General features: G+C 35.5%; 2 protein-coding genes across 3 annotated transcripts in view; both read left to right on the forward strand.

Moving 5' to 3' along the window:
* The first annotated feature begins 1,560 nt into the window (after positions 1–1,560).
* On the forward strand, positions 1,561–11,775 carry acer1 (alkaline ceramidase 1). The gene is made up of 7 exons (XM_028028799.1): positions 1,561–1,844; positions 4,917–5,029; positions 5,139–5,253; positions 5,693–5,831; positions 7,045–7,182; positions 7,275–7,412; positions 8,304–11,775. The coding sequence occupies exons 1-7, from the start codon at positions 1,838–1,840 to the stop codon at positions 8,479–8,481; spliced, it is 828 nt and encodes a 275-aa protein (XP_027884600.1). The 5' UTR covers positions 1,561–1,837; the 3' UTR covers positions 8,482–11,775.
* A 3,358-nt stretch (positions 11,776–15,133) lies between these two features.
* Positions 15,134–20,042, forward strand: part of mllt1a (MLLT1 super elongation complex subunit a) — a 30,138-nt gene continuing 25,229 nt past the window's right edge. For both annotated transcript variants that reach the window (XM_028027922.1, XM_028027923.1), the window contains exon 1: positions 15,134–15,287. In XM_028027922.1, coding sequence (XP_027883723.1) covers positions 15,276–15,287 — 12 coding nt within the window. In that variant the 5' untranslated portion in view covers positions 15,134–15,275. The remainder of the gene's footprint in view (positions 15,288–20,042) is intronic.

The raw sequence follows: 20,042 nt of genomic DNA on the forward strand, positions 1-20,042 counted from the left end.
CACACATTCAAAACATTGTAATAGTTTCTAAAAGTATACATATGTGCCTTTTTTTAATAGTTCATTGACTATTATTTTGTCTAAATTCTCCATTTTATGTAGGGACTCGTGATTCTAAACAAGCAGCAAGCAGAAAAAAGTACATATCCAATGTTTTTTACAACAACTTAGTGTTGGTTTTACTGATTTACCTTTTGAAGAATCTTGAAATAAAAGGAGTTACAACATTTAATTCCCCTTTGGGATCAATGAGATATTTCTGAACTGAATTAAAACAGAAGAAATATCTGTACCAAAGTTAAGAAGACAATTTAGTTCTTAAAGGCTCAACGCTCAGCAGTCGGCTGTAATTGGATTGATCAAATCCTCCTGAATTTTGTTACATCCTCTTGTTTCTTTAGCTGCTCAATATGTTCATGTATGTGGCACGCTAACACTCACTGCTGAGGATCTTTAAATCTACTAACACTTTATTTCGCAATGATTCTGAAGTAAAACTAGGTTTTTCCAACCAAATTTAAGGTTTCTTTTCCAGCAGCCAGCCTTCCCGATAATCTTTTTTTGTTGTTTTTTAAAATTATATTTATTATTATTATTATCCATCCAGCCCTGTTCATGACGGCACATTGTTGAGTTTGGTGAGTTGAAAAAGAATCCCAAAATAATTCAGCAGAACTGAGTATCTTTACAAAAATAAATAAATACAAATACACAAATAGAATATAAATGAAATGTGATTATTTTTATAGCTTGCTATTTCTCTAATTCTAGCAAATATTTATGCTGTTATGAAGCAATTAGTACATGATACAAAATTATTTGTTTGAGTTAAACAGAAGCAGATTGGCTCAAAATTGTAACACATTTTTATTAAGAGCTCTTAAAAAGTTATTGTATTGTTACTAAAATATTGCCGTATGTCTATGGAGAGCCATTTCAACCAAAATTAAATAAATAATAGGGGAAATTATTTAATTGTGGCTGAAATGGCTCTCCATAGAAATAAATCCGAGAATAAATAAATGAATAAATATAAATGGGTATAAAGATGAAATTACTCATTGATTTATTTATTTTACTCATTTATTTATGTAATTTTGGCTGAGTTGGCTCTCCATATATGTCTGCCTCGCAAAGTTACTTTAAATATTAAGCTATAAACTGGAAAACAGTGAGGGGTTTTGTGACAGATTGTAAATTCAAAATTTGTTTCTTCTCCATTATTTATTGCGTAATGAGTAATTTTACACCTGCTGGTAAAATATTATTTAAATTGCTTTATAAAAGTCACCAACACCTTGTATGTGTGGAAACAATCAGGGGCAGAAAAACATCTGAGGATGTTCAGAAACCCTGAAGACTAAACGTGCAAAAACAACGATATAGGATGAGACACGCGCTTTTAAAAACAAATGGCATTTCCAGCTTTTCAGGAACCAACACACAGTTATAAAGAAATTCCTCCGGCATTAGATCTGAACCACCCACAAGCTGCATTTACAGCCTTTTCTGAGATGGCTCGACCGGTCGAGTTTGTTTTTGAAGGTAAGACCGGGGATTACTCATGCTGGCAGCAGGCGGGCTGGGCTGGCTCCAACCGTGCGCTCCTCGATCTAATCTCCGCTTTACGGTTAAGGAAAAGCGAGAAAAACGAGTTTCGGATGCATTCGTTTTAAAAAAAAAATGTATTATCTGAAAACATGTAACTCTAACGACGTGAAGCATGATGAACGGATAACCTCACTTCGTCACAGAGCGGCAGGGTTTCGGTCCTCCCCCCAGGTCAATCCACCTGTTGCACCACCTGGAGCGGAGCAGCGCACAGAGGAGCGCAACCATGGGAGGTAGGAAGTCCGAATCTGATCATTTATTACTGATATTGGTTTGGATTTTAAAGTATGTAACGTTTTCAGCTAGGCTGGATGAATGAACTGTAACATTTATGAATGGAAATGACTTGAATATTCGCATTGTTGACTGACTGAGCGGATGAACAATAGTGACAATCAACACCGTTTGTTTTAACCTGTAACTTTCGTATTGTATGTATGCAATAACTGGTGATTTAGTGCATATGTATTTATACAAAATTTATTTCATTATCTCAAGTAAGACACCACAAATAGACTGTTTTCGAACCTTTATTTCTGTTAATTATTGTGATTTTCTACTTACATCTAATGAAAATATTAGAATATTACATTATACAAAAAAAGAACAAAAAAAAACAAACAAGTTTTAATACACAAACTGTGGGATTAGTGAAAAAGTGGGATTAGTGAAAATTATGTTTAATATCTGCTTAAAGTTGATTGGATTTAAAACTATAACCTTTAAGGAAATGACCTGAACATTCACATTGTTTGCAGACTGACTGAGCGGGACGGGACAACAATACGACAGTCCAACAACACACAAACCTTTATAAATATTGTGTATAAATATAAATATATAAATATAATATAAATATTGTTTATAAATATTTGTGTAGCAATAAATATTGTTACACAAATAAGAGGGTTTCAGGTTAACTTTATCTATTCGTTGTCAATTCAATAATGTTCAACCCGAATTTAAACACCACTTCAGGCGGAAAAACCACTACAATGTTCACTGCAAACTTAAGATGCGCTCGATTCACTGCAAAATGATGACATGCAATCCAAACTCGAGATCACACCAAACAGAATCGGGTCTCAGATATTTAAGAATAACAGCGACATGGAATGAGAGTATTCAGGAAGTGACCCAAAGACAGGAGGACAAAACAAACAAAATAAATGGAAGGTTGTTAGCCCACCCTCACAAACACTAAGAGACAAACAATCCAACACTAGGCCCTCCGCCTACATGTGCAATGGGAGATAGGAAGTGCAATGTAACACACATTACACATGTGCAATGTAACAGGTGACGCCTAGTGGTGCCACCTGTTACATTGCACATGTGCGATTGATTTGCAAAGTGGATCCAGAGTGGAGTGGGTCTCCTCTGCTCTGACTGCAGGCGGTTTGAGTTGCTGAATATGGTGACAAAGTTGGCAACCGTTCTCACCACAGCTTTCTTTCATTCATCCCCACCCTTGGCCACGCCCCTTGGTGTCATATATATCTCGCACGGGTGAACAAAACACTTAACGTTTACATAATAGCTGTGAAAGGCTGTCTATGTTAGCTTAAAAAAAAATATTTTTGAGCTAACATAGAGCTAAACGATTTATTAACTTACCTTCGAAGTTCTTTATGAAGTTTTACACATACAGCTTAAATCATTTGTCATTGTTGGAGCTTTTAAGAATGTCTGAATAATTACATAAACATAATTAATAATCCTGCAGCGACTAAGGAGCCATTGCTAACATACTGCGCACCGGAAGTGGCCTAAAGAATACGGAAGTGCTAAAACAGAAGCCCGTGGCACATTGGAAATTTGGTTCAAAATTTTTGTGGGCGGGGTTATGTTTTCACAGGGAGGTTGGTTACACTTTAACTTTGAAAAAAGATAACATCGGGCATAAATCCGACCTGGAATTGTTTGTTTAATAAGGCAGGTGCCTTCACCTGTCATTCAGAAAAAAGGAGCGCAAAAGGAGAAAGGAAAAAAACAAAATGTTGACAGTTTATTCAGAGACTGACGAACAGGAAGGCCTGGACTGAATGACAAATTGTAAACAAAAAAAAAACAAATTACTGAAATGCTTGACAAGAAGATTTAGTATATCTGTGTGTCTAATGATACACAGGGAGTGTATTCAGTGGGTCAAAGATTAATTTCATTGCTGAGTTATCAGCTCATTTAAAATGTGTGATTGGCAAAAGTTCATATGGTACATTTTGACCATATATACTTGCTGGGTTAGATTCCAGCAAACTTGATTCAAATGATTGCATTTCCTCCTCTGCTGCAACAACAGTCAAGAGTGTTGCACCAGGGAAATACCTAAACATGCAGGACAACCACAGCTTTATATTGTGTTCGTTTAGTGCATTACTTTATCAACTCAACCCTTAAAGGAAAAGACAGGTCCGAAAATTTAATGTGGATGCAGTGGAAATCTGCAAAGCCCTTAGACTCAGGATGTCATCTCCAGCACTGTAAGCTGGAAAACAGACTGAAAATTAGGAGACAGTTGGGGGGATTTCGACATTTCTAAACTGTAAATTTTTTTCTAAAGACTGATGTCTGCAGAATGAGCCTGTATGGAACACCCTTCCTGACAATAATCATACCCAAGTCCTAAAAATCTCGGTCTCAGTCTGTTTGAAGCAAACTCGAATGCATATGTGAATGCCAAGCGGACCATAAACTGCTCCAATAGCAGGAAGTGGACTATTGCGCAGGGCATTCTAGGTAAATACAACCAAAACAAGTGGTCAGTTGCCAAAGACAAAATCTGATGCTACTCCATTTTTGTTTACATTTTGTGCAGAAGGAAGTTGTTCTCATGGGTTTTTTAGATGTTGGGTTTTTTTTGTCATTTCCTTCAGTAGTTCTTGGTGCAGTGCCACCACAGGCGAGGAGGGGAACCGGTTTTTCAAAGAGTCTTGTTCATTTGACACAGTGCGGTGTGAAAGCACACCAGAGGAAATGGCACCGATGTTGCAATTTTGGTCTCCAATAGAAGCTGATAGTCTAGCAGACTATCAAGTGGAAACAGAGCTGCTTTTTGTGTAAATGTGTTATCTGAGCAAAGTAATAAAAAAAAACTCACAGCTTTTACAACAAAAGGAAGTCAAATTCTTGCACATAAAGTCAACACACAGAGAGAATGGAAACTGATTTTCATAAACCACATATTTAAATGTTCAGTTGGGATGGAGATGGCATGCACAGCTTTATTTGAATACTTACAGGTACAAGTGTGCTCCACCTGATGTTTATTTTTCTGATGTTTTTCTTCTCACTGCTTCATCTAGGTGTCTATTCCAGTGAAAAGATGGCCGACGTTTTTGCCTATGAGAGCTCAGAACTTGACTGGTGTGAAGACAACTACAGATACTCTGAACATGTTGTGGAGTATTTCAATACGGTAAGCTCCTCAGACAGCGCATCATCCAAGAATGACCTGTTTCTATAGTTTGATTATGTTTAAAGTCATTTTGCACCTTTTCACTTGCTGATTTGTTGTTTTTCTGCAGGTCAGCAGCTTTTTCTTCTTCATTGTTGCTCCTATAATGCTCTACCTGCTGCATCCCTATGCCAAGGAGAGGAGCCTGGCAATCCACATGGTCTGGATCATGATGATTTTTGTAGGCAAGTCCATTTTATTTCAATTGATTGTTCTGGACCATCGAATTACTATTTTTTGTATTAGTAAAATAAAAATAAAATCAGCAAAAACGCATTGAATACAGCTAACATTGGGCTAAACCATTGTAATATTTTTCTGATCTTCCCAAAGTATATCTAGATTTTTTAAAGAAACAGGCCCACAGCATTACATCTCCTCCACCATATTTAACCATTGTTTTATGCCAAACACACTTGGAGTTTATGTTGCTGCTCTATTTCACCAAAGCCCACGGTTTAGTTAAATTAATTGCAGCATTTTGAAATGTCTGGTTTTTTACATTTGTGATAGTAGAACAGAGATTACTCATTTTTTACTCACATCCTCAGTTTTAATATGTTCATCTTATGTGTTTGTGAAAAGCAGGAATATATTCCAGTAACAGGGTTTATTTTTCTGTAGGACTTTTCTCTGCATACTTCCACATGACTCTTAGCTTCGTTGGCCAGATGCTGGATGAGCTCTCCATCTTGTGGGTGTTGGCTGTAGGATATGCCACTTGGTTCCCTCGTAAACTGTTTCCCTCTTTTATCAAAGACAGGTAAGTTTACTTTTATACCACTGAACCAGATGACAAATCACTGCCCTACCCTACGACAAGTTAGCGCAAGGTCTGCTAGGATTTTTAATGTCATCTAAGCCTACACACATAGGCCTTTAAAGAAGAAACAAAAAACTGTTTATGTACGCTGTGAAAACCTGTCTTGTCTGAAGAGGTAGCCACACAGCAAGATTCATTATTCTAGATTGGGAGGTCCATTGTGTGGCTCTTGGAATAATTTGGCAGGGTTCCAATACATTTGGTCAGCTGGTTTTACCCCTGTTCATTCCAGCATAACACTTGCTGGAAAAGTCAAGTGTTTTGTTGTTGACTTACCATCCAGAAGCCACTTGCTGCGTTCTTGTTTGTTGTGCAAGAGGCTCCATTTCTTCTGCTTTTGGGTCTGATTTAGGGTCAAAGATACACAGATGTATAATTGTGTGTCTATTTGCAGCCATTTTCATGTGCGAGTGTAAAACGTTAAGTTAGGGGCCATGGCCAACAGCAGCTTACTTGGATTTAAAGTGACAAGAAACCTCAACAAAGCTCAAAATAGGCAGAACTGAGGGAACTAAAACAACATTTTTATTGAAAGTCAGACTTTGATGCAGCCATTCGTTAATGTCTGCAGGGAATAGACTAAAAACATTTTCTCAACCAATGAAATAAAAACTATTTGACTCAAAAGTTGGGAAACTGGGAAACACCACATTTTTATTCAAGCAAATAACGTAATGAAAACTATTTGCACTAACAGACAAAACAAATATGTTTACTTAGGTTTGTGTTTTTATTTTTGATAATTATTAAGAAAATAATAGAAGTGCTGCCATAGCTTTGGAAAGAAAGAAAGTGCCAGTGTGTTTATTTGTTAGTTTAGTGACAGGCTTCAATTGGTCATTTATGAACATGATTAGTTGTACATGATTTGGAGTTTTGTATTATACAATAATAACAATTAAAAATTAAAATGTTATATTTTCAGAAATATTTGTGGTGTTTTTGTGCAAGTAACCCTCCAATGATGTGACATTATTACAGTGACCCCCAGTTCATTTGAGTTTGAGGTTTCTGCGTTGCACTGATCAGTCGTTCTTCTCTCATGTTAAACCCTTGTTTTCCTTCATGCATTTGTTTTTTCAGTTGAGCATTATGTAAATAGATTATTCCTAAATGTTTCCTGAAACTTTCTCCACTGACTTCCCAACCACAGGTCCACATTTTCGCGGCTCGTCCTTTTGATCACAGTCATTACTTCTGTGTCATCGTTTGTCAAACCTACAGCCAATGCCTACGCCTTAAACTGCTTTGGCCTCCACCTTCTGTACACCTTGGCTGTGGAGATGAGACGGTAAATGAAAATAAGGTTTTTCAATCTTGTGAAACTTCAAAACACGCAGCTTTTTGCTTTCAGTGTGACTACAGATCTTTTCTTAACCTCAGCTGCACTGACCGGAAGGCTCTACGTCTGGCCAAACTGTCGGTGGCTCTGTGGGTCCTCGCCATCTCCTGCTGGATTAGCGATCGTTTGTGCTGCAGTTTCTGGCAGCGGTTAAACTTCTGCTACCTTCATGGGATCTGGTAAGACCTCTGGTCACTTCCTGAATATATCAGATATCAGGTATTACTCACAGAAAACAGGACTGTGAGTAAAACACAATGTGCTTTTCTGTAACATTTCAAGTGAAGCTTAAAGTCAGACAAAGATAACCTTACCAAGACTGAAAGCAGTTTAGAAATTATTTTATTTACCAATGCAAAAAAACAATTCTCTTTCTTATTAACCCTTTGACACATTAAGTTAGATGCTTTAAGTCCTGATTTCTTTCCAGTATTTTTGAGTTTCTTAAAGCTCAAAAAAAGAGGGAAAAAGTTTGTAAAAAAAAAAAGAAATTAGGATTTTTTTTTTCTAGTTGTAATTTTCTCCAAATACAAAGTTGTCATTTGGAGAAAATAGTAGTATTAGTCTTTACTTGATGTCACAATATTCTTTTTTATCTGCAAGAGTTTTTTACAGTAGAAAGAGGGGATGTTTTTCTGTCTGCCATATTAGACTTAACAAAAATTTTCTTGCACTTGCAATTGATGGCCAGTAGTTGGCAATGTATTGTATGAAGCACTAGTGTCCACTTCAGAGGTCTGTGTGCATTTATAACATAAAAATCCACAAGAAAATTGCTTCTAGACAAGCTGTCTGCTGCAGTAACTGCTATGCATGAAAGGGTTAAAGCAACACATTTGTTATCATTATGTCTTGACAGTATAATGTGAGAAAGATAATCTGTGAAAAGATTGAGTTCCCCAAATCTTCCCAGTTCTATTATTTCTGTCTGAAGAAACGTACCACTCCTGGTCAAAAACAGTCAATCAACCCTGGGTATGCACCGCTCAATGTGCTAATGGCAGATAAACCATTTACAGTTACAGAAAGCAGGATATCATTGTGCATATTCTGTTTTATCTGTCTTTCAGGCACATTCTCATTGTGATGGCAGTGGCCTACGGCAGCACGCTGATAGCTTATCTGGATGCCAGCAATGAAATACCTTATTTGCTGCCTGGACTGGAGTACTGGCCCTGTGATAAATGGGCCGTTGGATTCCCCCACATTGTTCTCTCCAGCTCTCCAAAGACCCAAAAACGGTGCTGACAAATCATTACCCCTGGCATTTCATTTGTTGTCAAATGTTTGCTAAACAACTGAATTACCTTGCATCTGAATCCTACTGATAAATGTCACCGCTTAGACTGAAGTTAGCATTTAAATGCATATCTGTAGCCACCAAAACAATATAATCATAGAGGATAATGAGTTTGGTCGTTGACAAAACATTCGTCTCAGCATTTCCTCTAAAGAGGTTTTTGTGTAAGCACCAAAAAGAACATTTGAAGCACTTTACAGTATAAAAAAAATTGGCACCAAAGTGCTGCATAGCAAAAACTTAACTAAGCTATTATTGCAAGTAGCAGTTATCCTTGCAACAATGTTTAATTTGACACACGACTTGTAAAGAACAATACCGTAGAGACTGATGCTATTCTTTGCTATGTAAACATATATAAAATGCTACTAAGGTGAGTTAATATAAAATATTTTTATATTTGGAGATGCTTGAATGTGACCAAAGTCTTTAAAGTTAGAGTTAGCCAAGCTAACTGCTAGCATAACTTCCTGGTGAGTTATTCTTCCAAATCCCAACCTAGATTGTTTGGATTCAGATTCAAATTTATTAGTGTCCCAAATGGGCAATTGATGTTACAGCAAGTATAAAAACTAAAAGACAAATGATCAAAGATTAAAGAAATAAAAAACAACAAAACATACCAAAAGGACATGACATGCAAATCAATACATAATGTGAAGAATACAGCTGTGTATTTCATAATTGACTGACAGTTGCTACAAACACTAAATCAGGTGCAAGTCCCCTTACCTTGTTGTGCATTAAAAAGAGATATTGCTGTAGGAACAAATGAGTGCTTGTACCTGAACCTGATGCCAGAAGGCAGAAACTGGAACTCAGCATGTAAAAGATGAGAAGTATCAGCAATAATGGCTTTAGTTTTCCTAATGATTTGTTTTTTTACACACTTCTGTAAGTTAGCATTGTTCAACTCCTAAGGTCTTATTGCTAGTATGTTTTACTCTGCTAAGGGCATTTTTTGACCTAATGCTAAGATTTCCAAACCAACAGAGGAGGGAAAAGGTCAACACATATTTAATATATGTTCTATAAAATAGGATCATCAATGACTTATCAACTTGAAACTTTGCGAGCCTCCTTAGACAAAATAATCTTTGCTGGCCCTTTTTTTGCAAGTTTTCTGAATGGCAGGTAAATTGTAACTTTTTATCCAAAATAGTCCCAAGATACGTATTTGTAGTTCTCCTGTCCTGCACATTTAATGAAAGAAAAGCTTTATCACTCCAGTCAACAAAATCATCAACCGCAGGGCCATGGGCATGTTCATCATCATGTAGAAGGCTAACTATCACCGAATCATCTGCAAATTTTAATATTATCCTATTATCATGCCGGCTGCGACAGTTGTCCGTGTACAAAATGTAAAGAAGAGGGGAAAGGACGCAGCCTTGAGGGGACCTGGTAGACAGGGACATGTCTCTAGACATGCATTAGAAAACTGTTCATTGCAGATAAAAACAATGACTGCTAGTGTGTTTAAATTATTCCTTTAATAACACTAAAAGTAGCAAGAAAAAAAGTCTGATGGCTGCCCTGAAGCAGACAGGAGGCTAGCGAAGCGCAGCCAACACTGCTGCTATGTTTACATTTTCTTATTCCCAGTGAAAAATTAGCAGCAGCTTTGTTTACCAAAATGAAGAAGTGATTAATTTTTTATTTCAGTTCGTCCAGCTGTCCTTGCAGGATTTTGCATCCTTCAGTCCAGACCATAGTCTGCAAAGAGGTTACAAAATATCAGTAGGACCCACTTGCAAAGAGGGATAAATATGGCAGACAAACCCCTAGCTCAATACGCTGCAAAGATTGTCATCAATAATTGGCAAAAGAAAAAAAAAAATCCAACCAAAGTGTCCTTTTAAAAAATTAAAATCTGAAATGAGAATAATCATTGTTTAATCATTTTGTTTAGTTTAAATTTTTTAAATGTGAACCAAGCACTTCTGACAGACTGCAGAGACAAAAAGTCAAGAGGAACCGGCACACACTGATGTCACTTGTGCACTGAAATTATGTTTTGTTCTTTTGTGACGTTTGAGGGCGTTCAGTTGCAAATATTATATTTTATTTTCATTTATCACATTTTAATTTTGTATGAGATATTTGTCATCAACCGTAATACTGCCATTGCCATTCTTTACCAATTTATTTTAAGCTTCTGATTTACATAAGAAACAAACAACAAAACTGAAAACTGCTTTGATTTCATTTGTTCTCAGGAAGTTTTATCCAAATCTCATTTATTTATTTAGAATTTATTTAGTTAATTTTATTTTTCTATACACCTCAGGCAAACAGCTGAGGTGTATAGAAAAATAATAACAAATCATTTTTGTTATTATTTTTCCCATTATAAAGCTTTTTTTATATAGTATTATTGTTTTAATAAAGACTTTATGTCTTTGACTCTTTTCTTATTGGGAACTTAAGGAGAATTTAACAGCAATAATCAACCTTCATATAATAATTTTTATTTCTTACAAATATTGAGAAATCTTGATTTGCTTCCATTTATAAAGAATAAAATTTTACCCTCTGATGTAATTTGCATTTTTATACTAACCCTGGTTGTATATTGTGAAAAAGTTAAACTTTTGTTTTAACTTTTTATCAATTACTATCTATATATATCAGACTTAAAATCTAATATTTAATATTATGACTGACATAAATTGTCCTTTCATTTATTTTATTTACCGTTTTCTGTGTTCTGGTACCTGAATGTGTGAACTGCTTAATTTCATTTCATTGTTGTTTGTTTATTTGACGCTAATTTTAAAATATAAAGCTCTAAAATAAATCAAAGTACTGTGTATGACATTTATAGACATAAATAAATGACTGCTGACTGTGAAAGGGAGCTTATATTCTAGCTGTCCTCATGTTGATGTTTGAAAATGAAAATTATATTCTGTTTTCTAAAAATGTTGATGTGGTTTTATGAAAATTAATTTTGTGAAAAAACCTGTAAGTTAGATTTTTTTAATGGGTTTTTATTGTAATGCTGTTTTCTTTTGGGTTTTTTTTTTATGTTAGATATCGACTTATTCTTTGATAAGCATTTCGCTTTCCTTCAGTGTTCAGTGTTTGTTTGCTGATTTTCATAAGTGATTCGCTACAGAAACGTGTTTCGATGTTAATGATACCTCAGCGTGCAACAGGTTTACAGCAATAACAACCAGAATGAGCTGTTAAAGTGAGCTGAGTCGTTTCATTTTAAATAAACTGTTTTCAGAAACACATCATATGTTTATTTGGTCTTCACCTTTATGTTGACTGATTTTATGGCCTGATGGGACCAAGATTGTCCTGAAATTTTGAGGAAAGTTTCCTGTTTTTCGCCACTAGAGGGCAGCAAGAGAATGCTAGACTCAGGTCTGGCGTTCTGCTGCTACAAGAAGAATCTGTTCACTTCTGCCGCCCTGGGAGCGTTATCCTGGGTAAATGAACGTTCAGTTTAGGAAACGGAGCACATGCACTGAAGTGGATCCGAAGGTTTTATTAAAGTGCGATTGTCTTTTTTTATATATATATAATGAAAATAAAATCTACACACACAAAAAAAAAAAAAAAAATTCAAATTTCCCGCCATATATTTTGTCTAATTACAACAAAAAGGACTCAAGCGTTTTTATCGGTTAAATAAAATCTGTATTTAACGTCATTAATTAAAAACTTTACCATAAGTTGTCAGAATAATAACTCTATGGGCAAATTTAGACATTATATTTGTGTTGATTCATTCACTCCTGGGAATACATTATTACAAAACAAGAATGTTTGATTTCTTGTTTTATAAATATGGTTCTATATATTTTAGATTTTTATTATGTAAATTCATCATTTTTAAAGCCTTAGAGTATTCAAAGGAGGTTGTGGAAGATATTGTTGACACTCAAACACCCAATCCTTGATGGCAATCCATACAACGATTGATAGATTTAGCAGGAAATTCAGAAGAAAATCATTCGCAAATCCATTTATTTCAGCAATTCCTTTCAAAATGTGAAACTCAATTATTTATCTATGTTCATCAATCAATCAATCAATCAATCAAATTTTATTTGTATAGCACATTTCAGCAGCAAGGCATTTCAAAGTGCTTTACATCATTACAAACACAGAAACACAATGCAAGATAGAATCAACGATCAAAACACGACATTAAGTCAAGTTCCATCAATAAATTTGTAATTGATTACATTTCAAATACAATCCTAAACAGGTGAGTTATATCTATGATATACAGTATAACAAGTAAAAATATATATGTTTGGGATGGACGGATGGTTGTTGATTCTTGCAGCACAGATTCAGCTGCAGTCCACTGCTGGTGAATTTTCCTTCAATTTCTCCTCTATGATGTGTTTTTCTGCCGTACTTTTTCCTTCCACTCAACTTTAAATTAATACATTTGATGCTGCATTCCAAGGACAATCACCCGCTTTCACAATAATGTTTTTTTTTGTTTGTTTGTTTGTTTTTGGCTTCCTTATGAATGGTGTCACTGATTGCTGCTGGAACAGCTGATATGTATAGTTTTACCCATAATTGTGTAAGATATAACTTGAACATAACATTCAGTTGAAAATAATAATTTTTAATCCAAAAATCTTTTCTGAGAAATTTGATTTTAGACTTTTATAAGCATGTAAGCCTTTTTTTTTTTTTAATTAATAGAAATAAATGTTTTTAATGTTTTCTCAACTTGTCATTGTGGAAAATGATAATTTGTTCTCAATCCATTTAAACAAAGGTTAAATAAATAAAGTAAGATAAAAATAAAATTGTTTAAATTCTCTGGGTAATTAGTTTATATACGAGTTTCACTTTTTAAATTGAACAACTTTAATAAATTACCTTTTGGATGCTATTCTAATTTATTGAAACAGTGGCACCTATCATTTGTGTAGAGGAAAATACATGATGCTGGTTAATTTCACAGGACAAAATATATTATGTGATGGGTCAAGTTGGGCTTCATGTGTATGAAATACAAAGCATTATGAGAAATATAAATATCTGGAATGATTGTTTTGACTTTCCTACATTTCATTCTTAAGGACGCTAAAAATAGAGTTTCAACTTTTCCAATTAGGTATTTAACATCTAAAATACGCACTACCTGGCATTTTTAAACAATGCTAGGTAGCTCGTATTTATTTTACACAATAAGTCAAAATTGCCAGCTGAAAAAAGAAGGAATCAGTGCCAAGTATTGTACATCCATGCTGTAATAATATTCTAATTAAGACTTTGTGACACTAATGATTTCCATTTATAGTCAGAGACATGCAGCAGAGATCTTAAGTAGGGAATTAAATCATGACAGCTGCACTGACGAATAATGACCTCATGAGGACTAATTGGTTACCGCCCCATAAATACTTTCTTTCTTAGTATCAACAGACATTTCAGTTTATTGCTATTTATAGAGTTCTTGGTTGTCATTGGATTTACTTAACAATATAAATAATACAATAATAGAGGTGACAGGTGAGATTTGCATGTGATAGTGCCTGCAGAGCTCAAGTTCAACCTCATTTTTATTGCCTTTTTAAGAGAAACAAGAGCAGTGGGATACATTTGGAAGCCTGGACAGACTCAAGAGTTGATCACATATCTGTAAATGTGATTAATCAACAGTTTATGATACACTTTATTAAGATTTCTTAAATGGTCTCCATTAAATATATGTTTTTCTTTGTTTACCTGTCAGCTGGAACTCTCAAATAAAAAATTAAATAATTAAAAAAATACTCCATTAGTCCCAAAGTATGGTTGTAACTTATTGTCTAAGGTTTTTTAGAGAGTTGTTGTGGATGCTGATGGCTGTGGGCAGGAATAGATCTCCTGTAGCAGTCTGTATTACAGTGGCCCTGAAGAAGCCTCTGACTTAATTTTGAAAGTTGTTCATCATTTTCTTGATTTTATAAAAAATCCTTCTTTGGATCATCTCCAGTGGTTCCACAGTAGCCGCCAGAACAGAACCAGCCTTCTTTATCAGGTTGTAGAGACTTATTGTTTTTTTGCTGTGACTCCAACACATGATGGCAGGATATGTTGCACTGTACAGATGAACAAGGAGTTATTTATACACCTCAACTACCACTACTTCTTCTCCTTCTTGACCTTATCCTGTTTTTCTTGAAATCTACAATCAGGTTGCAGAATTTTATTGGAAAAGGTACATTTGTTCCCTGAATATGAACTACTTTGTGCTGTTTTTCTTTTTTTTTTTTTTTTTACATAAAATCCTATTAAAATGCATTAAAACCAGTGTTTTCAACATGTCAAAATGTAAGAAAATTAAAGATGTGTGAATACTTTCTTAAGCCGCTGTAAATGTGAGTAAAATTCTGTTTTCAATTCCTTTATAATCAATTAGCATCGAGTGCATTTTATAATTGAAACTGAGCCGTAACTATTGGGACTCTCTTGCTGTCACTCGAGACAACAACCAGAAAATGCTTCAATTGTATTTGCAGCTCGGTTATTGTCCCGCCTTTTCCCTTTTCCGATTGGCCAATTTTCAGAGCAGGGCTTGAATTCGGAGCGCTGTGATTGGTCCGGAGTGCTTTCTGTTTTGGTCGCCTGCCAGCAGCCGTCTGGAAGGGGAGGGGAGCCGTCTGCCTTCCGCTTCTGGGGCTGGATTGACACACAATGAGGAGCAGAGAGGCCGGGGAGACGCTCCACAAACGCCGCTGTAAATAATTACAACAATCACAGAGGCCGGAGAAACATGGAGAACCAGGTACGGTTCGTGTCTCCTTTGGGAATGGGAGGTTTTGACGGGGAAACGGGCAGCACGCAGGCGGTTGGCTGGCAGGGGAGAAATGAATCTTCCTTTCTGCGCGTGAGAAAGAGGAGAAAAAAAAACTCGTAGTTGTTTGGCTCTGGAGCTGTGCTAGCTGGGCACTCATACATCGGTATTTACTACTACAGCACTCAGCACCGCTGCCTAGCCACATCCAAGCACACAAAGAGACCCCCGCTTGGGCTTTTATTTTGCCCTGGTTCCTTCAGAAACACACGCAAACCGTTTACAGCTCGCGAGAGTCAGTTTATATCGGGGCTTTTGGTGTAGCTAAGCTAAGCTAATTTATGTATGAGGAGAGTGTCGGCCGTTGGCTAAAGGCTAAGGAGCAGCTACAAGGCGCCGGGGGAAAAGATTTGTCCTGCCCCAGGTTAGGCTGCTGAGGCTGGGTGTTGTCTCCGCCGCCAACGGCCTGAAATCTGAACAACACAGAGGAGCTGATAACGACAGGAATCTTACAACACTCTGGAGTATATTTGCATTATTTGCTCACAGCTGGTTAATGTTCACCACGTTCAGGACTACACAGGGTTCCTACGCAGAATGGAAAAGTATGGAATTTAGTATTAGGTGTTTTCCAGGTTGGATAAGAATGAGGAAGAAATGTTTGTATTTCCAGGATACTTAAATCATTGTCCAAAAGTTGCATCCATGCATTTGTCCAGATATCTGTTTTTCTTTCGTGCATCCATTGATTCAAACAATACATGTATATTTACTTTTACAATTATTTTTCCTTCCATACAGCATCTATTCATAAATCTATCTCTCAATACTTCATAGATGCATGCATATTTCTTTTTTCATTCATTCATCAATGCATAGTTTTTGCATCCATACATCCATTGTTACCTGTATTTTTACATAAATATATCTATTTTTCAGTAGAGCCACTCATCACTGCGCACACCATCAATTCATCAAAAAAATTCATTATTTTCCATATGTACCTCTTTTATTTCCTCCACTGACTTAAAAAAATATCTATTTTCACTTTCTGTACATATGAAAATACACATAATTATCTATTTATCTAGAGGAGTTACAAGCACCTGAAATTTTCTGATATTTTATAATTTATTTTTGTAATTCAGTGACTTTTTCCCCCATTTATTTTAGGTTTGTATATAAAATGGACAGATATCTTAATGAGGAAAAGTATGAATTTCAATATTACAGATGTGTAGTAGACCTTATTTGAAATTGGAGGAGGTAAAAATGGTCTGAAGCCACATAAATAGAGAAGGACAAGATCCTAAGATGTGTATTAGTCAAACAATAGAAATAAGGTATACCAAATTGATGCTTTGAACTGAAGGATTAAAATCTAACGTTCAAATAATACAAGTATGTGTGAAAATTAAAAAGTAAGACAGCTACGGCATTGCTGGAATAATTGTCCCTCAATTTATAGCACAGGCTATCTTGTTACTCAGAATAACCGAAAAGCATAGTTTGTAGATAAAAAAATTGATATTGCCAACAATTGTTAATAAAAGAAATGTTGTTTTTAGTGGTTGTGCTAAATGTATGAGCTGACTTGTAGTAGTCATTTTCTGTAGCCAAAAGCTGGTGTTCCTAGCTTTATAATTTGATATTTCTACTGTTTAAACAGCAGCAGAGAATGTGAAGGCTCAAAAGAAGAAAGTCATTCTGCTTACATTCTTTTTCTAAAGTAAATATTGATGTTGAAATGCTGAGATATCTGATGGAAATCTGACCCTGTGCTAATTAAATGCTCATGTATCAAATCAGTTTGTTTTTTTTAATGTAGCTAACTTGAGTCGTCTTCACTCAGTAACACCGTCCAAACTGAAGAGTGTTGTCAACCAGATCCAGTAGTGATTATGTATGTTGTGTTTAGGGACCAGAAAACAACAGTATTTTTGAGTTTGTCATCAAACTCAAACCACTCTCTTGGAGCAACTCTAATTATTGAATCAATACAAAGTTTGCTAAATTAGTACAAGTTGTAATCCTAGTAGCATTGACAAAAGCAGGATTTGTCTACAGAGTGACACAAACTTTACCATTTCCAAGGTTCCTCTTGCTTTTAGTAAATTTCAGGTGCCAATATGTCTGAAAAGAGGATTTGTGTTTATAGGTTGCATTTATTTATTATCTTTCAAAGCTGCTGAAATGTGCTATACAAATAAAATTTGATTGATTGATTGAATATAAAGGAAGAAGTTCCTAAAATAATTGTAGTTTAATTCACATTGTAAAAGACTTAATGAATCAAACCTAGTTGGGTTGTTCTCTTTTACGATAATTGGGAGCATAATGAACCTTGTGTTTTAAAACAAACCCTGTCATTAAGACTATAAAACAAACAAGCAAAAAGTAGGGTTTTTTGCTAACTGTTCATCTTCTGTAGACAAGTCTTTCCTCTATTTCTTCATTTATTGGTCTTATTTGCTGATGAAAGAATCCCTTTAAAACTATTTAAATATTGGCAGAAGTCTGTAGTTTTTAGTATTTTATATGTTCTGGTTAAAGACGGTAAAATGCATGTAGGTAAATCTATCAGAGTCTGTGTGTGTTAGTGGCGAATCCAGTTTCCATGACCTCACAATGTAATGTATAATTTTCAGGGTTAGTTTCTAATCCACATTTGATTGATTAATGTACAAAAATGCTCTCTTAGGGTTTTTGTCATCTGAAGATGAACATTTCATTCAGAAAGCTCAGTAAGCCAAATTATAGATCTGCTGTCTGTGGAAGAAATGCAGCTTGGTGCGTCCCAAATGCCTGAGGCTGTAGGAGGCTGGGTTTTCAGGGTGAAGCCACACACACTCGTGGAAAGTGGCTCATCCACTTTCATGGAGCTAGACTCTATTCAGCGTTGACCCCCTTTGAAGTCTCAACCGCCCAGAGACGACTTCTGGTACAAGTTAAAAGCAAATTCTAGCTTTTTGGTCTGTTATAACCTAAACTCCAGGTTTGTCACTGCTATTGGAAAATGGTCTAATCACACCACTCTCCTATATTTTAAAATTTTTTAAGATTTGTTCATGTTCACCTGCAAAGACACAGTTCAAATCTGCCAAAAATGTTGCACTACTGTCTGTTTATTCCAGTCATTTTAACACAATTTTTTCTTCTTCTGTGGTTTGGTAACATCTTGAAGTTTATTTCAGTGCACATATGTTGATATTAACATAACTACCAATTTCCAAAATTAAGAACAGAAATGACAAAAACTGTATTTTTAATCAGTTTGAAAGTAGTTTTTATTTTTTACGTTCACCCAAAGTAAAAATGAACACTAAAAATGGACCAATCAGAATTTTATGGCCAATTTCTGATCAGCCTTGCCAACTGATATTTCTCTAAGAATTACAATATAAGAATATCTGAAATAGTGTCTTGGTATTATTTAAAAGCAAAAAATGAATACAGAATTCACATTTCACTATTTTTTCTCATCTTATATTGGTTGATGTGGTTAGTTTGGCTAGCATTACTGAAACAGAAGTCCTGGAGAAGCTCAATAGGATAACACCTTATTGTCATTTTAGTATAATTTACTTTGCTGTGTCTGTTGTTTCCATAGACAGAAGGAACTCACCCTTCACTCGTTTGGCAAATCCTTCTTTATGCTGGTGGCACTCGTCATTGAAGTTCTTTGTGCAAATAAAGAGGATTTTCCCCACCGGTGTGGGTACATTTCTAAGAAAAAATAATATTTAACCAGTCACTTAGAAAAGGCTCTATTGCTGGGTGTAATTAAATTAAACACACCCTCACAATTTAAATCCAAAAATAATGTCAGAAATAAAAATGGCGGATTCACAAAATTGGTTAGCTGGAAATCGATGAACTTGTTTATTCTGTGGAGTAATAGTTCAAAACGACTAATAGTGAATAGAGAAACTGAACAGATTTCAAAAGTATAACAGCATGTAATGATATCTATGCAGAACAAGGAGAGACTAAATTAAACCTCCTCCTACAATACAAGTACACAACAAAATGTGTTTCAAGGCTAAAAAAGTGGATTTTTCTTTATATGTCCCCTTTAGAGGAACCCTTCTTGTTTCTGACTGACCTGTCACCGATCAGTGCTAATCAAGGTCGATATTGTCTGATTCTTGTTACCAGATTATTTCTCAGTGTATCTATTAGTTGACTCTGTGTTAAAGCTTCATAATTGAGTTGTCATTCCCAGTCGTGTTATGAAGATCATGTTGCAACGGCAAAGTGTGTCAGTCTGCAGTGGTTGAAATGTCGAGATGTTCTGCAGAGTTATGTGGCGTTTGAATAAACTGAACCAAATTCAAGAAATACAGACGTCTGTGAATGTTTTGTTTGAATTAAAGTCTCAGGGAAATTGGAATATTGTTGCATCACAGTGGTTTGTTTGGTCAGACTGCCTCATATGCCTATAACTAAAGTGGACTCTATGTGCATCTGATCTCCTCTGTTTTGTTATGATCAGATCTTATTGCAGGATCAGTGCAGCTGGGTTGACATGTTTGATTTGTCATGCAGCTTGTTAAAATTCCTTACAGTCTAATTCACACACCCAGTTTCAAATAGTCACTTGCTTTCATTGCAAGCCTCACTGACTGTATTTGTAATTGGACAGTGTCTCTTTAGGACGTAACATTTTCCAAAGCAGATTAACGTTTCACTGTTCCTGCTGGTTGTGGACGGCTGATGTAGGCTATGATGGTCTGATCTTCACCC

Source organism: Xiphophorus couchianus, chromosome 9 (assembly GCF_001444195.1).
Source record: "Xiphophorus couchianus chromosome 9, X_couchianus-1.0, whole genome shotgun sequence".
NCBI lineage: Eukaryota > Metazoa > Chordata > Actinopteri > Cyprinodontiformes > Poeciliidae > Xiphophorus > Xiphophorus couchianus.

What these genes read in the sequence shown, in the direction of transcription:
- acer1 (XM_028028799.1), top strand. An exon ending in GATCATGATGATTTTTGTAG is followed by an intron (nt 5,254 to 5,692) that starts GCAAGTCCATTT and finishes ATTTTTCTGTAG; the next exon opens with GACTTTTCTCTGCATACTTC. An exon ending in CCCTCTTTTATCAAAGACAG is followed by an intron (nt 5,832 to 7,044) that starts GTAAGTTTACTT and finishes TCCCAACCACAG; the next exon opens with GTCCACATTTTCGCGGCTCG.